Here is an 18,872-nt window from a genome sequence, read left to right on the forward strand (position 1 = left end):
TGTTTCCGTCATCAGCAGTGTGCCGTCTAATGTCGGTCGCTCAACTGCAAAACCGTATGAACATTTTTCTAATATAGTTTCACAGCGTTACATCATATCCTACAACGGATAGCTGTTAATCTGTGTTGATATCTTTATTTAATGTGTTGATGCTCAGTGGGGAAATTAGAATGTAGCCGTCGTTTTGTTTAAAAAACGTAGGTCGACGTTAGCTGTTAGCTTTGGAAGCCGCTCCGAGCTAGGCTGTATGTGCCTCCACAAAGGCCGTGTGCTGCTTTGTTTTTAACGATGTATCCTACCTGGGGAAATTACGGTGCACCTCAGTCCCAAAACTATGGAGGTGCTGGGCCCCGTAAGCCACTGGCTGGCAGCCACACTGGCCAGGCTCCCGGATTCGGCGGTTTCGAGGCCTCTTCCAGCGGCTCGTTGTTTTCCAGCTTGCAGGAGCAGCACCTCCAGCAGATGCAGCAGCTGCAGATGCTCCACCAGAAACAGCTCCAGTCTGTATTACAACACGGCAACAATGCCAGTACTGCTGCTCCTGCATACGGCGTTGCACACGCTGGTGGGTACATGGGGTCGTCGTGGCGTCCAGAAGGACCTGCACATGTAGACAGCGGCGCTGGCGCTCAGTCCTACTTTAAACCAGAAGAGACTTCAGCGACGAGAGTACCCCCTGCTCCCAAACAGGGTCACCAGCAGCCTCCTCCACTTCCTCCGCAACCGCATCCCACCGATACCCAGCCTGTGCCTCCCCCTCCAGAGCCGCAGCCATCAAAGCCACCAGAGAACAGCAGTCCTCCCAAACCCAAGGAGGCCCCCACGGCAGAAGACGAGAAATCCTTACCGTTGCAGGTAATGGCTTTTAGTGTTGAATTACTAATAATATACATGAAATTAGTAAATAACAAAGACATATGAAGGTACATTGCACTATTTAACAGGAAAACACCGTTCAACCCAAGCTAGTGAAGAGTACAATATATTATTATTTTTAAAATGTAATTTTCAGCTAGGGAAGCTTGGACCCTAATTTGATATTTTACTGTTAAGCCACCTGATTCTTAATAATACCACCAAGTAAATATCCTGAGCTTTTTAATCTGAAGTATAAATTTAAGAGAAGTGTGACATATTCTTAACTTCCTAGCCTTCTTAATTTAAGAAGGTACAGCATAAAGAAATCCTACTCCTTTGTTTTTGTTTCTAAGTATGACTCGACTTCTCCTGTAATTGTCCAAGATTATTGTGTGAAAATGGCTGAACAGATCTTCTTGTAATTGTTTCTGCAAGGAGCAGCAGCAGCTCTGGTACAAACAGCATCTTCAGAATCTGCAGAAACTGAAGCAAGAGAGAGCCAAACAGAATCAGAAAGATGGAGATAGCTCTTTTCCCCTGCCACCACCCCCAGGCAAAACAGCTCCTCCGCCCCCTCCATTAGAACCACCAAAAAGCACACCACCACCCCCGCCACCTAAAGAGGAACCTCCAACACCGCCACCACTACCTGAGGAAGTAAGGGTAAGAATTCCTACACCATTGGATGCATAAACAGTGAACGCCATCAATTTGCACATTAATATCTTATTAGTTTGCTACAATGAAAGCAGTGCAAAATCTGTTGGAATTTGTAAGTGATATCGGTTTTCAATAGAGCTGAACTCTAAAAGTGAGCTTAACCCACACATCTCTGTAGGATTATCCGGATTTCTGCTTGAGGCTAGCATGTCAAGGCTTCCAGTTAAAAATTTGACTTGCATTGTGGATAATATATAAGAATTAACACATAAATAGTTTCCTAATTTGATAATTTTTTAAAATAATTTGCGATACAACGTACTATTAAAATGTTGCATAAGTCTTAAAATACATTTTAACAGCATGGCTTGCTCTCTGTGAATTAAACGTTGGTGTGTGCTCAAAGTTTATATTATAGGTTTGTCAAACTAAATATATGAATAATAATAAAATAATAATGCATTTGAATGCTGTAATGGACAATTAAAATTTCCTGGGCTGCACCGAATTCTGTGGATATCTGAGATCATTTATTTATTTATTTATTTTTGCAAATTATTAATGAAGGCTTTACCTCTACCAGCAACTATTCAAGAAGCAGTCACAGATAAAATGTTTGTCCGTTTGCCTGGGAATTTAAGCAAGTTGCATAGTGTTAACATTACCAGTGTTTTATTCAATAGCCTCTAAGAACACACCACAACCAGTATTAAGAGAAATTAGTTTGTTCCTGAATCTAAACACTGTTTATATTGTTTACATAAATTTACAGAGTGAAAATGTAGGAAAACCACCTACATTTACAGACACAGTAAGTCACACTACCCATTCTGCCATTATTGTAGTGTTCCTCGATAAACTCACTGGATACTTCATTAGGTACACCTTTTTAGTACTGGTTTGGGCCCACCTTTTCCTTCAGAACGACCTTAATTTATCATGGGATAGATTGAACAAATTCCTGGAAACATTCCTTTGACATATTGGTCCATATAGACATGATGGGATCGTACAGATGCTGCAGATTTGGTGGCTGTACATCATTGTTGGGAATTTCCCATTCTACCACATCCTAAAGGTACTTTATTGGATTGAGATTTGGTGAGCGGTGAGGTCATTTGAGTACAGTGAACTTGTTGTCATGTCTTTTGCTTCTATAGTGTATCTGCCTAAAAGTGTTGTGCATTCAGAGATGCTCATCTGCATATCTTGGAAGAACAAGTAGTTATTTAAGTTACTGTTCCCTTCTTATTGGCTTGAAGCAATCAGACCATTATCCTCTGTCCTCTGGCATCAACAAGGCACCTCGAAGAAAATTATCCCTTACTAGATAATTTCTTTTTTTTGGACCATTCACTGCAAACCCTAGAAAAAAGAAAATTATTGAAAATGCATGATTTAGAGTCACTTAAATCACCTTTCTTCCCCACTCTGATGCTCAGTTCAAATTTCAGCAGGTCGTCTGGACCATGACCTCATACTGAAATACATATTTGCTGCCATTTAGTTGCTAATTAGAAATTTGCGTTAACAACCAGGTAAACAGGCATACCTAATGAAGTAGCGGGTCAGTGTATTTTATCCCATTGTTTGTGTTAACTGCCATAATATGAATTAAGTGGCTTAAGTGTGCAGGAATCAACCACTTTCATTCATCCTTCCCATTGTAATTGTAATAGTGTTTGTAATGGCTCTTTCCCAGTTATAGTACTCATCCCATGTCCAATATTTCAGCAATATGAGCAGTATTTTAAGGCACTCTTACCTAAAAATGTTTTTGTTCTCAATAGTGTCTTGGATTCATCGTAAAGTAATTTCCTTCCTTTCATTACAAACTGCATACACTTTTTTTTTAAAGAAAAATTGTGATTTACAGTGATATACTGTGCTATAATTTTTTCTTGTTTCTGTTTAAAGCCTGAAGTACCAAAAGACCCAGAGGAAGCTGCTCGCCTTCAGCAGTTACAGGCTGCAGCAGCACACTGGCAACAAGTTCAACAGCAGAGAGCCGGTTTACAATATCAGGCTCTCATGCAACAACATGAGAAGCTTCAGCAGATTCTGGAGCAATACCAACGCCTCATTCAACAGCCTGCAAACCTACAGGTAGGTAAATGGCCAATGGCATCTTGATGGCCAATAAGTTTTCAGTTTCATGTGTAATGTCTGAGTAATTACTTTGTTATAACTTATGTACAGTTGTAATTACTTTCTTATAACTGTATGTACAGTTGCATCTGGAAATATTTAAGCAGTGACACAGCTTCCATGATTCCTCCTATGCACTTTTGGACCATTCTCTTTAAACTCTAGAGATGGTATTGTGGGAAAACTCTTGGGGTGCAACAGCTTTGTTACAGTTGGCTTAATATGAGTGCACAGCATATCCTTATACATGTCTGAAGTCAATGGGATTCACATCATCCCTAAACATATAGTGAAGCATGCCCATGTATCATATTGCTTCGACTGTGTTTGATAGGTGGTGTTATGCTTTGAATCATGAGCTGGTCCCAGCTTTCTTTGTGCTTTCTGCTGATTATTCTGTATTCTGTCTGGCTTTTTGTTTTTTGGCAGGTTCAGCCATTCTCCATTTTAAGGCTGATGAATAGTTTGCGCCTGGTGTTAAACCTTCTGTATTTACAGTTATAAAGTCTTTTCTTGGTGACTTGTAAAATTATATGTTTACCTGTTGCAGTTTGTGCTACACTTGGCTGTTTTTTGGGGATAGTTTGTTTTTTGTCTTCACCACGGAAAAGCTCATGTGTTATCATCCACTTCTGTTGTCTGTAGTAAATCTCCAGGCCTTGTTGACTTGCAGAGCAGCTTAAAAACTTGCTACTAATGCTTTCTGCATATCACATGGGATTTGTTTTATATTTGCAGCCTAAGGATGATCTGTTTTCATTAATAGTTTGTTAGATATTGTGTTGTGCTTTCACACCAACCTTTTACCTTCTTAATTAGTTTAGAATTAAAGAATAGCTCAATTCTGTCCATAAAATATCTTTTGAATCATTAACCCAGTTATGTTGGTTCCTAAAAAGAATGTATTTCCTATTAAAAAGCAAAGCCCTAAACCCTTCATTCAATTTGGGTACAAACTCAAATGTGTTTTTCTAAATACTTATCCTATCTGCATGTAAAATTAAGCAATAAATAATCACCAAAATTCTCTTTTGCAGTCAATGTCTGCAGAATTGCAGCTGAGGCACTACGAAATGCAACAGCAACAGTTCACACCTCTATTCCAAGACTGGAATCACTCCTTCACCCTGTGGTATGAGCAATTCCAGAGCTATCCTCATAAAGACCAACTGCAGGATTATGGGCATCAGTGGAAACAGTGGAAGGAACAGATGAATGCAACAAATGCCCACCTTCAAGAAAGAGTGGCTACTCTCACTGCCATGGTACCGTTTGCGTCAAGCCAATATAATAGTGGAATGATGGGACAGTATGGCCAGTACCCTGTACAAGACACGCCTTTGCAGCAGTCAGTAAACCCAGGTATGCAGCAGACCCCTGTTACTGTTGGTCCAAGACTTCAAGGTCCACAGCCTACTGGTTTTGTAACACATTCAGAATCACCTGCTGTGCCCTCAGTTCGAGGAAGTGCCCCTAGTGGCATAGGAGTCCAACCCCCAGTTCCCCCAGTTGTTCAGCCACCAAGTTTCAACAATGTCAGGGGTCCACAGTAAGTTGTAATTGTCTTTTATTACTATGTGTTACTATGTTTTGCTCAGTTATACATTTGGTTATATTTATCTTTTAAAAGCACATCTTTATATAAAATTGCTTCATATTTAATTGTAATTATTGTTTTCTTTAAATGGGGTGTTTTTTTTATTTTTATTTCAATTTTTGTTTTTATTTTGTTATATTTCCCAGGGTAAACAACCCCAGATTTGAACAACCACATCAGCGATTTGATGGACCCCCAAGGTTTGACCAACCGCAACAGCGATTTGATGGGCCTCCAAGATTTGACCACCCACAACAACGCTTTGATGGTCCTCCAAGGTTTGACCAACCACCTAACCGTTTTGATGGTCCCCCTCGATTTGACCAACCAAGGCATCGTTTTGATGGTCCACCTAGATTCGATCAACAACGGCAACGGTTTGATGGACCGGCCAGATTTGATCAACCTCGATTTGGGCAGCCACCTAGGTTTGATTCCACAAGGCTCACTGGCCCTTCACCTCGTCTTGAATGTCCACCAAACCTTCAAGAAAAACAGCAGCAAGGAATGCTGCCTAAGGTGGAACCAGTCACTCCGCAACCTCCAACTCCAGATTCTAAGACTCCAGAAAAATCGTCTGATAAGCCGCTATCTGAAAATGAAAAAGATAAATTGAAATTGGTTGATAAGAGCGCTTCTGAAGATATGACAGATGACAACTTACTTTCAACTGAGGGTTTTTTTGTCCAAAGTGAACCAATTCCTCAGACATTACAAACAGATACAAAACCTGAGGATTCAAATAGCAGTGTTACTTTGGACAAAGGTGAGAAATCTGAACCTGTTAACAGTAAGCCCCCTGTAAATACTAGTTCTGCTGTTACATCAAACACTACAACACAAAATTCGCAAAAACCAGATGGACCACTGGGAAACAGCAAACCACCACAGATTCCAAAGTCCTCAGGAATCCAACCAGAGCCACAAAAGCAGTCAAAACTAGATCCTCCAAAACCTCCCCCTGGTCGGGGACGAGGCCAGCCCCCAGTGCCTAGCCAGGTGCGCGGACGAGGACGTGGGCAGAGGAGCAGTGGAGAGTTTAAGGGACAAAACACTGTACCAATTGGGGAAGAGATGGGGGAAATGCCTTATGATTACATGCCCCCTGAAGAAAATGTGGGTATGCAAGAAGAACAAGAAAACTACTATTGGCAAGATCCTTCACATGAACAGTTTGGTGGTGAGGAATCAGAAATGCCCCCAGAAGAAATGTGGATGCCAGAAGAACATCACTTCACAGAGGAAGAGTACTATCAAGAGCCAATAGGAGGACCCCACATGGGGAGAGGTAGGCCTCCAATGATGAGAGGAAGGCCCCCAATGCCTAGAGGTGGTCCTCCTATGGGAAGAGGTGGTCCTCCCATGGGAAGAGGTGGTCCTCCCATGGGAAGAGGTGGACCCCCTATGGGTCGGGGAGGTCCTCCTATGGGTCGAGGAGGACCACCAATGGGTAGGGGAGGACCACCAATGGGTAGGGGAGGGCCACCAATGGTTAGGGGAGGGCCACCAATGGTTAGGGGAGGGCCACCAATGGGCAGAGGTGGACCACCAATGAGTAGAGGTGGACCACCCATGGCCAGAGGAGGTCCACCCATGGCCAGAGGAGGTCCACCTATGGGAAGAGGATTACCCATGGGAAGAGGAGGACCACCTATGGGAAAGGAAGAACCAGTGGACAGACACTGGGAAGAAGCTGAATCAAATGAGTACTTAGAGGATGAAGACCCTTACTGGATTGAAAGGAGACCACCAATGAGAGGCATGAGACCTCCATTTCCTCCTGGTCGGGGTCGTCCCCCACGTGGTCACCCTGGTTTCATGCTTCAAGGACGAGGCCGCCCCCATTTCCCACCACATGGGCCAATAGATCACGAGCCATTAGGCCACGGAATGGAATCTGATGATTCCAATATGGATCCATCAATGCATCCCATGTACCATGGACATGAACCCCCTAGCCATGCGATGCATCCTGACGTAGGACGAGGCAGGCGTCGTGTGCCACCGCCACCTCATGAAATGATAGATCATTTGGAGGAGCCAATATACGATGAGGGAACGGAAGGAGAATTAGATTGGCAGCCACCACCTGGCAGAGGTCCTCCACCACCTCCACATGAGATACTAGATAGGGAAGGACTGAGGAGGAGACCTATGGGTCGGGGAATAGGAAGAGGTATGTGGCCGCCAGGTCCAACACATGAGGATTATGAAGAAGGTTATAAAGAGGGTTATGCCGTAGATTATGATCATGGGGAAGATGGGTATCGCTGTCGGCCACCACCAGACTATCATCCTGATGACTGTCGTCGTGATGCCAGGTATCACGAGTCTGAGTGGGACAGAGAGCATGCTCTCTCAGAGAGGGACTATCCCCCCCGCAAGGCACCATCAGAGCCATTCAGAGAACCCCACTGGCAAGAGGAAAGAGAAAGAGGTCACCCATATCAATATGATGAACTTGAGCGGGGGAGAGGAGAACTCAGAATTCGTGAATACAGGGATGAGCCACCTTACCGGAAGGATGAAACATCTTACCCACCTCCTTCAGACTGGGAGAGGCCTTCCAGACGTCCTCCACTGCCAGAGAGAGGGTATCCAATAGACTATGAAGATCGTAGACCTCGCTATGAGGAACAAAGAGAAGAAATTCCTTTGCATATACCTCCACCTACAGCTGCACCTGTCACAAACCTGCCTGAGAGTTCAGTTGAAGCAGCCAGTGGAGCAAATGTACTTGCCCTTTCCCAACGCCAACATGAGATCATCTTGAAAGCTGCTCAAGAGCTTAAACTAATAAGGTAATTTCTAAACATTTACCATTGATTAGGCAAACAAAAACTAGCATCTATCCATGTGATTTACAATTATTTTATTTTCATAGATTGAAAAAAATGTATTTTCTTTGGTTTTTTGTTGAAACTCCATAATTTCACACATTCATTTCTGTTTTAATTTATGGTTAAATCATCTGTTTTAACTTAGTAATTCCTTTTGGGTCCACAGGGAATTGCAGGAGGGTAAAACCTCTGGTAGTGAATCCAAGCCTGCACAAACTGATGTTCTGCCAGATTTGCCTGCTGGTCTTCTTGGATTAGAGATTCCACCAGAAGTCAGGAATGCTCTGAAGGTAAATAAAAATCAACTTTATTATTTTAGTCTGCTTGGTGTGACTACATTGATGTAAAAAGACCAAGATAATTGATTATGTCGATTCAAATCCCGTCTGTTTTGTTTTCATCTATTTAGATATTTTTTCCATGTTTTCTCTTTTCTCATAAAATACAATACAATACATAGAATTTTTTTCCTCCATTTTCTTTTAGTTTTACTGTTAGATCATTCTAATATCAAGTATGTTCCCAGGGTATGACTGCAACAACTCAGACAACTGCAGCTGAATCTGTGCCTCGCGATATAAAATCTACTGCCACACATTATCAGCCGTCATTCCCTGCACCTGCAGTGCCGGTTATTCCAAAGACGGTTGATTATGGTCATGGTCATGGTATGAGCAGCTTGTAGTACCTTTTTTTTTGTTTCCAAATGATGTTTTGGATTTATGCTGATGTGCACTTGATATTTTAGAGCCTGGAACCACGGTTGAGCGGATCTCTTATGGTGAGAGGATTGTGTTGAGGCCTGACCCAGTGCCATCGGACCGGGGCTATGAAAAGGGTAGGTTTCAGTTGTATAATGTGAGGTTGGGCGATTTACTCAATAGTCTTAATTTTCCTGTTGTCCCAACATGGGATCACAGAGAATTGCTGGAAGGATGGGTCACCAATCAGGATCCACTAATCCTGTGTGACTGAAACACAAAAAAATTCAGCAGCAAAACAATTCTGAGAAAAACATACAAAATGATGATTTATTTCTCACTTCCACCATAGGCATAAGCTTTGGTGCATGCTAAACAACAAAAGCTGATTTCAAGCAAACATTATGCCAGCTAATGTTAGGCTTGCGTGTCCTAAAAATCAGGCTTTCCCTCTAAAAAAACAAAAACAGGTTGATTCGATTCTCACATTGTCAGTGTCTGATTTGTTAACAGCATTAAATCCACTTACCAACAGAAATGTTTGGTATGTCCAGTATTGCTGTCATTGGACAGAAGTGAGCTTCTCTGTCTCTTTGACTCATATTACACTCCTTTCACAAAGTTTTACACCAGGGGTCCCCAATCCCAGTCCACGAGGGCCGGTGTCCCTGCAGGTTTTAGATGTGGCCTTGATCCATCACAGCTGATTTAAATGGATAAATTACCTTCTCACCATGTCTTGAAGTTCTCCAGAGGCCTGGTAATGAACTAATCATGTGATTCAGGTGTGTTGACCCAGAGTGAGATCTAAAACCTGCAGGGACACCAGCCCTCGTGGACTGGGATTGGGGACCCCTGCTTTACACCCTCCTCTAGAGTAAATGATCATGGACACAATGGAAGCAGTGATCCGACCATCTAAAATGTGTAGCTAAACACCAGCCAGAGCCTGTGATTTTATTCAAATGATTTGAAATATAATGTTTTGTAAAATTATCATGTTTTATGCACAAACAATAGTAGAAACAAGTCAGCTGGCTGCCATACACGTGTCATGCATCAATAGAGAAGTTAACTAAAGTCCTGCATATATATATGCAGGATTTTATTTTATATTTTCTAATACATGGTTATTAACTACTTGATTCTCATAGAACCACTCAGAGATCCTTACGGCAGAGACTCATATTACGAAAGACGATCAGACCCTTACATGGACCGCCGGGAGTACAGCAGAGAGAGGGAATTATACAGAGAGAAGCCAGAATATGAAAGAGAAAGATTTGACAGGGAGCGCTACCCCCTGAGAGAAAGAGATGACAGGTAAGAAGCTTCTTCACCGTTACTGACAGCATTTTTCCCTACCTATGGAGTAGTGTGCTGCTTCTTTATATATATAATATTGTTTTTTATTTGTCTGTATTTTTGATTCAAGCACTCAGGCCATGAATGATGAAAGGTACTATATGACATTGTGTCATACACTGTGATAAGTCTTCACTGTGCCTTTGTGCTAGTCTGAAATATGAAGTTCTGTTGATGAAATGAAACTTATTATGCCCCCATTCTCTGTAGATCTCCACTGGCATCTTCTCTACGCTCCGGATACAGGGAGAGGGACCGGGATGTTCGAGATAGGGACCGTAGTGGCAGCCGTGATCCAGATGAACATTATGGGAGGCCAGGTTATGATAGACCTCCATATGAGCGTGCTATACTTGAGCGTACTGGGCCTGAACGTTACAGCCATAGCCCATCACCTTACAGTAAGTTGAACATGAGGTAACTCAGGGTAAATTGGTAAAGTAAATATCAAATAAGAAAATCTAAGCTTAAGATTTTTTTTTATCCTATAGTGGACAGAAGAAGTTATCCAGATGACAGAGGGCCCCCCACTGCACCACCAGTCCCACCTCCACAACCTCCCCCACGTGTTGAGAAGAAGCCGGAAATCAAGAATATCGACGATATCCTTAAACTACCTGGCAGATTGTCTCGCCCTGAAAGGGTACCAGCTATCACTGCGATCTTAATTCATGCATCAATACCCCACTCTTTAAATGAGCAGCACTCATTGAAGTTCTCTATTTTAACAGATTGTCATAATCATGAGGGGGCTTCCAGGAAGCGGAAAAACCCATGTTGCAAAGCTCATACGGGTGAGTCGAGTCCTTCTAGCAAATTATAGGGTTATGTAATTTGATTGTAAGCTAAATGAACTTTTATAATAAGTGCACAAACAGTAGAACCTTTACTTATAGACTGTCTTTATGTGTCATTAGGTTTCAACATAATAAATGCTCTTTTGTAAACGACACAAAATCTTAAATACTCTTTTCTGTCTTGTGGACAATGTTAAGGACAAAGAGGTTGAATGTGGCGGTGCACCTCCCCGAGTTCTTGTTTTAGATGATTATTTCATGACAGAGGTTGAGAAAGTTGAGAAGGACCCAGACACTGGGAAGAGGGTAAAAAAAAAGGTAAGTCTGACAGATGAATTACATTGAACATGCAGTAAAGAAAAATACATGCACGATGTAATGCAGAAAAACCTGTCTTGCAGGCTATGGAGTACGAGTATGAGCTGGAGATGGAGGATACTTACCGGAGCAGCATGCTTAAAACGTTTAAGAAAACCTTGGATGATGGCTTTTTTCCTTTCATTATTTTAGACACTATTAATGACAGGGTTAAACATTTTGATCAGTTCTGGAGTGCAGCTAAAACTAAAGGCTTTGAGGTGAGTTATATTAATGAGAGAGCCAGAAAAACACTCATGTCTGCCCTGTGCTAAAAAGGATTTGTTTCTCTCATTTCAAGGTGTATTTGGCTGAAATCACTGCAGACACTCAGACTTGTGCAAAGCGGAATGTCCATGGGCGCACGCTTAAGGATATAATGAAGGTCTATAAGATCACTTAGCTGATCTCAAATACAGAGATATTTGTTTGGACTGCAAAAAGGGTAACGTTTACTAAACGTATAGATGCAGCGTTCACTTCTCAATGATACATTCTGTATACAGATGTCTAATAACTGGGAGCCTTCACCACGTCACATGGTGCGCTTGGATGTCCGGTCCCTGCTGCAGGATGCTGCTATAGAGGAGGTGAATTTTTTCAGTCTTGAAAAAAAATCAGAAAATTACACTTCTTTGTTACTAATTAAGATAAACCAACATGTGCTTGTTGTATTTTTTTTTAGGTTGAAATGGAAGATTTCAACCCTGATGACGAGCCCAAGGAACCCAAGAGAGAAGAGGAAGAAGAGAGTGATCTGGTAGGACATGAAAAGTTTCACTTCATAAATGCGTGGTTCTTAGATTCATATCCACTATTTTTTTTTCCCATCTTCCACTATTTTTTTTTCCCATCTGGCTTATCCAGTAATTTTTACACAAGTCATTAGTGTTATCTCACCACTTCTTGTTTCAGCAAGGTGAGTTTTATGTCTCAAATGAAAAGCAAAACATGTGAAATTCATGGAAACGGTCAGGTTCATTCAAAATAATTAGGCTCGTGCTCTTTTGTGTTTATGTAGCAATTAGAAAATTTACAGTGAAGCTCAAACAAGAGCAGGGAAAATAGTACCAAGACCGAAACATATATATGATATGTATAGCTGGAGCAGTCCATTAACTAAAGGAGGAAAGTACCCCTTTAGTGTCATGGTTTTCTTTTTAGTTTTTCTAGCATTTGCTCAGGTGTCCATGACTGACTTAGTTCAAAATAATTTTCATTCTCAACTCAATGTCAGGGATTAAAAAATGGCTTTAAATGGTTGCTACCTCATGAGAAACTGTCTCACTTCAGTGTCATGATTCTGGTGAGACCAAAACCAGTTGCTCAGTTTTGGTTTCCTTTTATTTTTAAGGCACACTTTTATCTAGACAAATCACACGTAACACAACCCTATAAAAAATTTCTCATTGTGCAAAATGTTTTTACTCTTTACCACCCGCTTTTATTTTGTATGCCGTTACTACAAAGTTGAAAGTTTTTCAAGAAAGAATTGACATAAATTTTTCTGCCAAATTTTGCACCCGAGGTCAACAGTGCCTGTTGAAATGCAGTGCAGTTGAGTTATATTTTAAAAGGAGGTAACACAGCTGTAAAGATTTTCTAACCCGGGCAAATTTGAGTGATGGACTTTTTTTTTTCTTCTTCTATCTAGAATGGTAAAATGAAACTTTCTCTTCACTGTTTGATGAAGCCTTTAAAGCTGTACCACATAAAATACCAACGTCTAAAAGTTTCCAAACGTGTTTCATACAGTATCAAATTCAGTGGCTTGTTCCCACATTGGACTGCTGGGAAAAGGTTTATGAACTCATGAATAAAAATTCAGTAAACCAGTTTCAAGTTAAACTCTCAATTTATTAAATTAAAACTATTATGTTTTGTTTCTGTTTTTTTCTAATATTCGCAAAACATCCCGGGAGCAACACGTTCTTAAAACATACACTATATTTGATGGTTAATAAAGTTTTATTTAATCTTAAATAAATTAATAACTGAATTTCCTCGAGGAACCCACTCGAGGGATTAATCAAGTTTTATCTAATCTAATCTATAGTGACAAAAATATTGGGCCACCTATATATATTAGACCTGCTGCTGATTTTATGGCATTCCATGCAAAATTTGTCTTCCCTTTGGATCTGTAACAGCTTCCACTCTTCTGGAAGAGCATTTGTGAGGTTGAGCACTGATGTTTCACGAGAGCATTCCTGGGCATGCTCATGGTGAAACAGAAAAGGGCATTCCTCCTAACTATTCCCACAAAGATGGAAGGACAGAATTGTCCAAAATAGCTTGGTAAGAAACAGCATTAAGTTTTCCCTCACTGAGAGAGAAAGAAAAACAAGCCATAGTATTATTCAGTAAGTTTTGGTCTAATTCTTTTGTCCATATAGTGCAGAGGTATTTAATTAAAGTTTAAGGAGGTCCACTTGAGAAAATCTCTTTAAATATAACATAAAGTACAAATCAACAATGTTTATATATGTTTATTATATTAAACATCATATTAATTTTCACAATGAACTGGAGGGAGTTTTAGTAATAAAATGGTAATAATAATAATAGTAAAATGTTCTTTTCTCATTTCAAGTAAAATAAGGTTTACAGTCATAAATGTAAAAAATAGAGCTTTTGAAAAAATTATAGTTGCTTTTCCTGTTTTCTTCATTTTTCCTACATTTGACTACATTTCGCTTCTCAGCTTCAACCCCTCTTTTCTCAGTCTAGTACTCTGACTTACTTCTTCAGACTTATGCATCTCGTCTCCTTGCTTAGTTTTCTGTTTTCACACACACACACACACACACACACACACACACACACACACACACACACAGTTTGCTTGACTAAGTAGCATCACCTGGGATGAATTAGAAAGCACACGTCTGTTTTTCTGTGCGCATAAACTGACTGCTATAAAGACAAAGGAAGAGAATGTGCATCTTAAAATAGCCTTAACTTAAATACAAGAAAAGCTACACAGAGTAAAATAGAAACAGTCCATCAGCTTAGTAATAGGTCTGGATTTGGGTCCGGACTGCAAGTGTATTCTCTCATGCTGGTTTTTCTGAAGTAGCACAGGCAGTCTTGGGTAAAAACACTGACTTTAGTTAAATATATTTTAAATGGCATGATAAAGTTCCCAACTAAACCTATCCTGCTTGGAGTAGGAAATAGCTCATTCAACAACACTAAAAACAGTCAATATTAATAATTACATAAAAGTATCTTAATAATTTTTTTTTTTAATTTCTTCCATTATAATATAAAGATGAGCTCCTGTCCCATGTTGTTAACTGAGACAGTTAACATGTGTGGTGTTAGAGCAGTTAGCAGGCTTAGGGGGATTATTTCATTCCAAACTACTTTTTCAAATCTTTTGTTTAGTGGTTTTTGTTTTATTATTTACCCTTTTTGTACTTTTTATGGCTTTTAGTAGTTTTATGAAATGAATTATGAGAGATTTATCCTGCTGAATTGTTAATATTAGTTCATATGTATTGTGATTACATACTGAAAAATTTCCAGTGCAGACCATTTTTATGCAGGTGTTTTCTCCTTTGTGTGCATATGTCATAATTATAAACTTGACAGATTTTTTTTTTTTTGCATATGGCTTCATTTTATTGATACTGAGATGATTTTAATTTATGTAAATAACTTCATGAATAAAGAAAAAAAGAAATTCTAAATATCCCTTAAATTCTAAAATATTAAAGTAACGGACACTATTGCAGTTGTTGTAATGCTAGCATGTATGCAGCAAGTTAAAAAATCCAATGTTATATAGGACTATGTCATTTTACGAAATATTATTTATATTCAGTTATTTTTGTTCTTATTTATTTAAATATTGTTTGATACTTAAACCACCAGGTCATTGATTTATCTGAGTATGGTCTATTATTTATGAGATTAAAAGATAAAAATATGGATTGTGCAGAAATGTGCAGTCTGTCATAGGACAAACAGAAAAAAACACTAATGTGTAAGGCTGTTTTGACCACTTCAGTCCTGCAGTCCCACACAAAACCTGTGTTATCTTTTATTGCTGTCTTGTCAAACTAAGATTAACAGTCCATGTAAACTGCAGGTCTCAAACTGCTCTGACATTGAATCAAATTGGGTCACTTTGAAGGGCCGCCATGTTTGTTTTATTATCAGAGCTGTCACTGTAAAATTAAGTTCTTTACATTTTTGTTGATAAATGCTTGGATGTGAGACATCTAAACTTCAGAGTTAATTTGAAATAAACAAAACATTTTAAATTGTTTTTACTTAACCTCCTGAGACCCTATGTGCACATTTTAGCTTTTCTGCACTTTACACTTCATTCTGCTCAGTGTTGTTGGTACATTATGTGCTATGTACAACTAACATTTTTTTATTTAGATTTTATTCTTAAATTATATATTGCGATGTTAGTACAGAAGATGTAGCTATGGGAAAGTATTTAATCAAATTTAACAGACTTCTCAGATATCAAACTATGTGTGACAGCTCACCTGTCTAAAGTGAAGTATACAAAATTCTGACACATCTAGTCTCCATGTTAAATATAATTTATTATAAATAGATAATGAAGTTACTACAGTTGTGCAAAAACATAAGCTTTCTTGTTTGGAAACCCCGGTGGGATTTATCCTGCTGCTGGTATCTAAGAAGAAAAGGTCAAAGACTGCTTTAAAAAGCTGGAAGCAACCAGCTAACTTCAGTTTTGGATTGTAGCCCAATCAACAGTTTAACAGACTCATTAATTCAACCTGTGACAAACTCTGTTTTTGTATGGTGTTGTAACTTGTGATTTAAAGACAATTCAAACAGTAATAGTAAGAATTCTAGAGCAGAGTGGATGAGGGGAAAAATTGTCTCTTAATTTTATCTTTTAATATAACAGGATCCTGACTTTGAGGTGAGATTACAGATGCCATATGCGAGTGTTTTACTGTATTTTTTCCCCCCTCTTGTTCTTTTTTTCAAGCATCTTGAGATGCAGATGACAGTGGTCCTCTTGATAGAATTTAGTCCAAGTTGGGGGAGCTTTTAGGATTTATGTGTGAAGTGTGGCTACCACCCTGAGCACCAAAAAACTTCTTTGTATAAATGGTATTTGAAATGTAGTTTTCCTTAAAATAAGCCATAAAAATCCAGTTTCAATCATACAAATACAATTTGCTATGAAAGGATAGTCATCTAACAAAACATAGATAAAATGTACTCTACACACATTATAGAGGCTGGGTACTGGCTCATAGGAAAGCCAGATGTACACAATATTTGATAAGCTTCCACACAAAGCCCACACCTTACCTGCAATGACTCACACTTTGGCAAAGCCAACAGTGTTCTGATATCAAGCATACCCAAAGTACACAACCATTATACAACAGCTGCAAAGCATTGTTATTATGAAAGACATCATTTACAGAAGAATATCTGCCACTGTCAATTATATAAGTAAAACCAGGACATCAGATCATCACGCAACAACTAATATTAGGCTAATGTGTATTTAAAGCTATAGTTGGTGAAAAAAGGATAAGCATAAGAGAATGGATGGATGTTCTTAATCTCATTCTTGTACTCCAAAAGTGCTTTTTACTTGTGATTCACTGATGACGCTTTTTTATCATGTGTATCTCCAGTCACTGGAGATACTTGGGCCATCATCAAGTTAACTGTAGCTGCTACAGTTAACTTGAGTGCTCATTTTTTCTCCTGTTCATCCGTCTGTTGTCAGTTTATTCCTAGAATTGAGGGCAACCTCAAGTCCAGTTTGGAATTACGTTTGGATTTCCAAGCTGTCTCTTGTTGGATTGGTCTCTTGTGGAGGTACTGTGAAAAACAGATGTGAGCAAGTGTGCCTTAAAAAAAACAAAAAAACAAGAAGAAAACATTGACATCCCTTAAGACAGGGGTCTGCAACCTTTAACACCCAAAGAGCCACTTGGACCCGGTTTCCACGCAAAAGAAAAGGCTGGGAGCCGCAAATACTTTTTGAAATCTAAAATGAAGATAACACTGTATAAATTGTTTTTTTTACCTTTATGCTTTGTGTGAACAACTAAAGTAAGTAAGTAAAGTTTATTTATTAAGCGCTTTTCACAGACAGGCAGTCACAAAGCGCTGTACACAAATATTAAAATAAACAATACAATCAATAGACATTATACACAATGTAAAAGATCAAATGTAAATAATGTAAAGAATATAAAATACGTAGATCAACAAAAGGCTTGTTTGAAAAGAAAAGTTTTTAACTGCTTTTTAAAAGTATCCACAGAGCAACTAAGGTGTGTTGCTTGTGAAATCCATGAAGTGCTACAGAGAAAATTTAATTTTATTTATGTAATTAACACATTTTGAACTCTTAAAAGAAATATAACAAAAGGAGAGACACCCAGCTGAATTAAAATGATCCATGTAGCAAACAAAAACTGTTGTGAGCCACCACCTTTATATCTCCTTTGGGCTTTTGGAGCCTTGACCTGACTTTTAAAAAATAATTGGGGAAAAAAAGCACTATGCTGCTAAAAAAAAAATAAATAGATATTTGCAAAATTCTGCCTAAATATGTATTTTACCTGGTTAATGTGTGTGGCGGGGCGTGGTCTGCAGTGCCGCTGCATGGGAGTCGGACGCACCTGAGCTGCACCCGCAATCACGCCTCGCCGCCTTAAAGTCTGTGCTCTCTCTGCTGTTGTGTTGTCGGGCTGTGAGCTGAAAAGCTACAGCCGGCTGTATGCGTACAGCAACCGTGGTGAAAAGTGGTCAATAAAGAGATGCTGAAAAGCATGTTCATGTAAACATCATCGAGTCTGCCGCGATATGTTTACAATGGGACTTCTGGTCCCGAACCTCTGCGCACAGCGCCTGCAAATCGGGGCTTTCATCTTTACACAGGACTGTGAGCTGTCATCTGTGGGGCGTGAGCGGTGTTTGTTTTTAACATAGTTCACGGAGGAGAACAGCTGCCGACATAATATGGATCTGAAGATCCAGCTACCCGGGGTCCGGCTTCCGCGAGTGTGACGCTTATTTTGAGCAATGAAAAAAATAATAAGATATAATTTTATTTTTATATTTCAAAATCACAATAATCTTCCAATTTAGAACTACCGGTACAAGTTAAAAAAAAGAACTAAACACAAATAAAATACACTTGAGCTAAATACTTCTAATTTAATTTCCCAAACCACCCGGAGCCGCAAAATAAAGACTAAAGAGCTGTGGGTTGCCGACCCCTGCCTTAAGACATCGAGCCCCAGGGTCTTTTGTATTTCACAAATAGGCTTTTTGGGGTAACTGCATATAAGCTCAAATTGACCCTAAAATGGTTAATGCAATGTGCCTATGTTAGGTTGAGCAACAGAGGTTTGTGTATTTCCCTCTTATTTACTATTTGTTAAACGTCAACTTTAACCAGAAATGTAAAGGGAAAAAAATCACTTTGTAAAACTGATGATTGTCTTTTGGGCAAAGGCCAAATTATCTTAAAACCCTGCAGAAAGCTGACATGTTCAAATGCCATCATATCAAATGAAGA

General features: G+C 39.4%; 1 protein-coding gene across 6 annotated transcripts in view; it reads left to right on the forward strand.

The window, feature by feature from the left end:
- The window catches only part of ylpm1 (YLP motif containing 1), a 29,789-nt gene continuing 10,917 nt past the window's right edge, over positions 1–18,872 (forward strand). For 2 of the 6 annotated variants that reach the window (XM_004541870.2, XM_004541866.2), the window contains exons 1-19: positions 1–855; positions 1,294–1,521; positions 2,291–2,329; positions 3,436–3,624; positions 4,704–5,215; positions 5,410–8,064; positions 8,270–8,393; positions 8,630–8,771; positions 8,852–8,941; positions 9,959–10,127; positions 10,240–10,263; positions 10,380–10,570; positions 10,661–10,812; positions 10,901–10,963; positions 11,165–11,284; positions 11,368–11,544; positions 11,625–11,708; positions 11,830–11,913; positions 12,009–12,083. In XM_004541870.2, coding sequence (XP_004541927.2) covers positions 289–855; positions 1,294–1,521; positions 2,291–2,329; positions 3,436–3,624; positions 4,704–5,215; positions 5,410–8,064; positions 8,270–8,393; positions 8,630–8,771; positions 8,852–8,941; positions 9,959–10,127; positions 10,240–10,263; positions 10,380–10,570; positions 10,661–10,812; positions 10,901–10,963; positions 11,165–11,284; positions 11,368–11,544; positions 11,625–11,708; positions 11,830–11,913; positions 12,009–12,083 — 5,685 coding nt within the window. In that variant the 5' untranslated portion in view covers positions 1–288. Of the gene's footprint in view, positions 856–1,293; positions 1,522–2,290; positions 2,330–3,435; positions 3,625–4,703; positions 5,216–5,409; positions 8,065–8,269; positions 8,394–8,629; positions 8,772–8,851; positions 8,942–9,958; positions 10,128–10,239; positions 10,264–10,379; positions 10,571–10,660; positions 10,813–10,900; positions 10,964–11,164; positions 11,285–11,365; positions 11,545–11,624; positions 11,709–11,829; positions 11,914–12,008; positions 12,084–18,872 lie in introns of those variants that run through there. The other 4 variants (XM_012916565.2, XM_012916562.2, XM_012916563.2 and 1 more) reach the window with 4 other exon arrangements.

Source organism: Maylandia zebra, linkage group LG15 (genome assembly GCF_041146795.1).
Source record: "Maylandia zebra isolate NMK-2024a linkage group LG15, Mzebra_GT3a, whole genome shotgun sequence".
NCBI classification, from domain to species: Eukaryota; Metazoa; Chordata; class Actinopteri; order Cichliformes; family Cichlidae; genus Maylandia; species Maylandia zebra.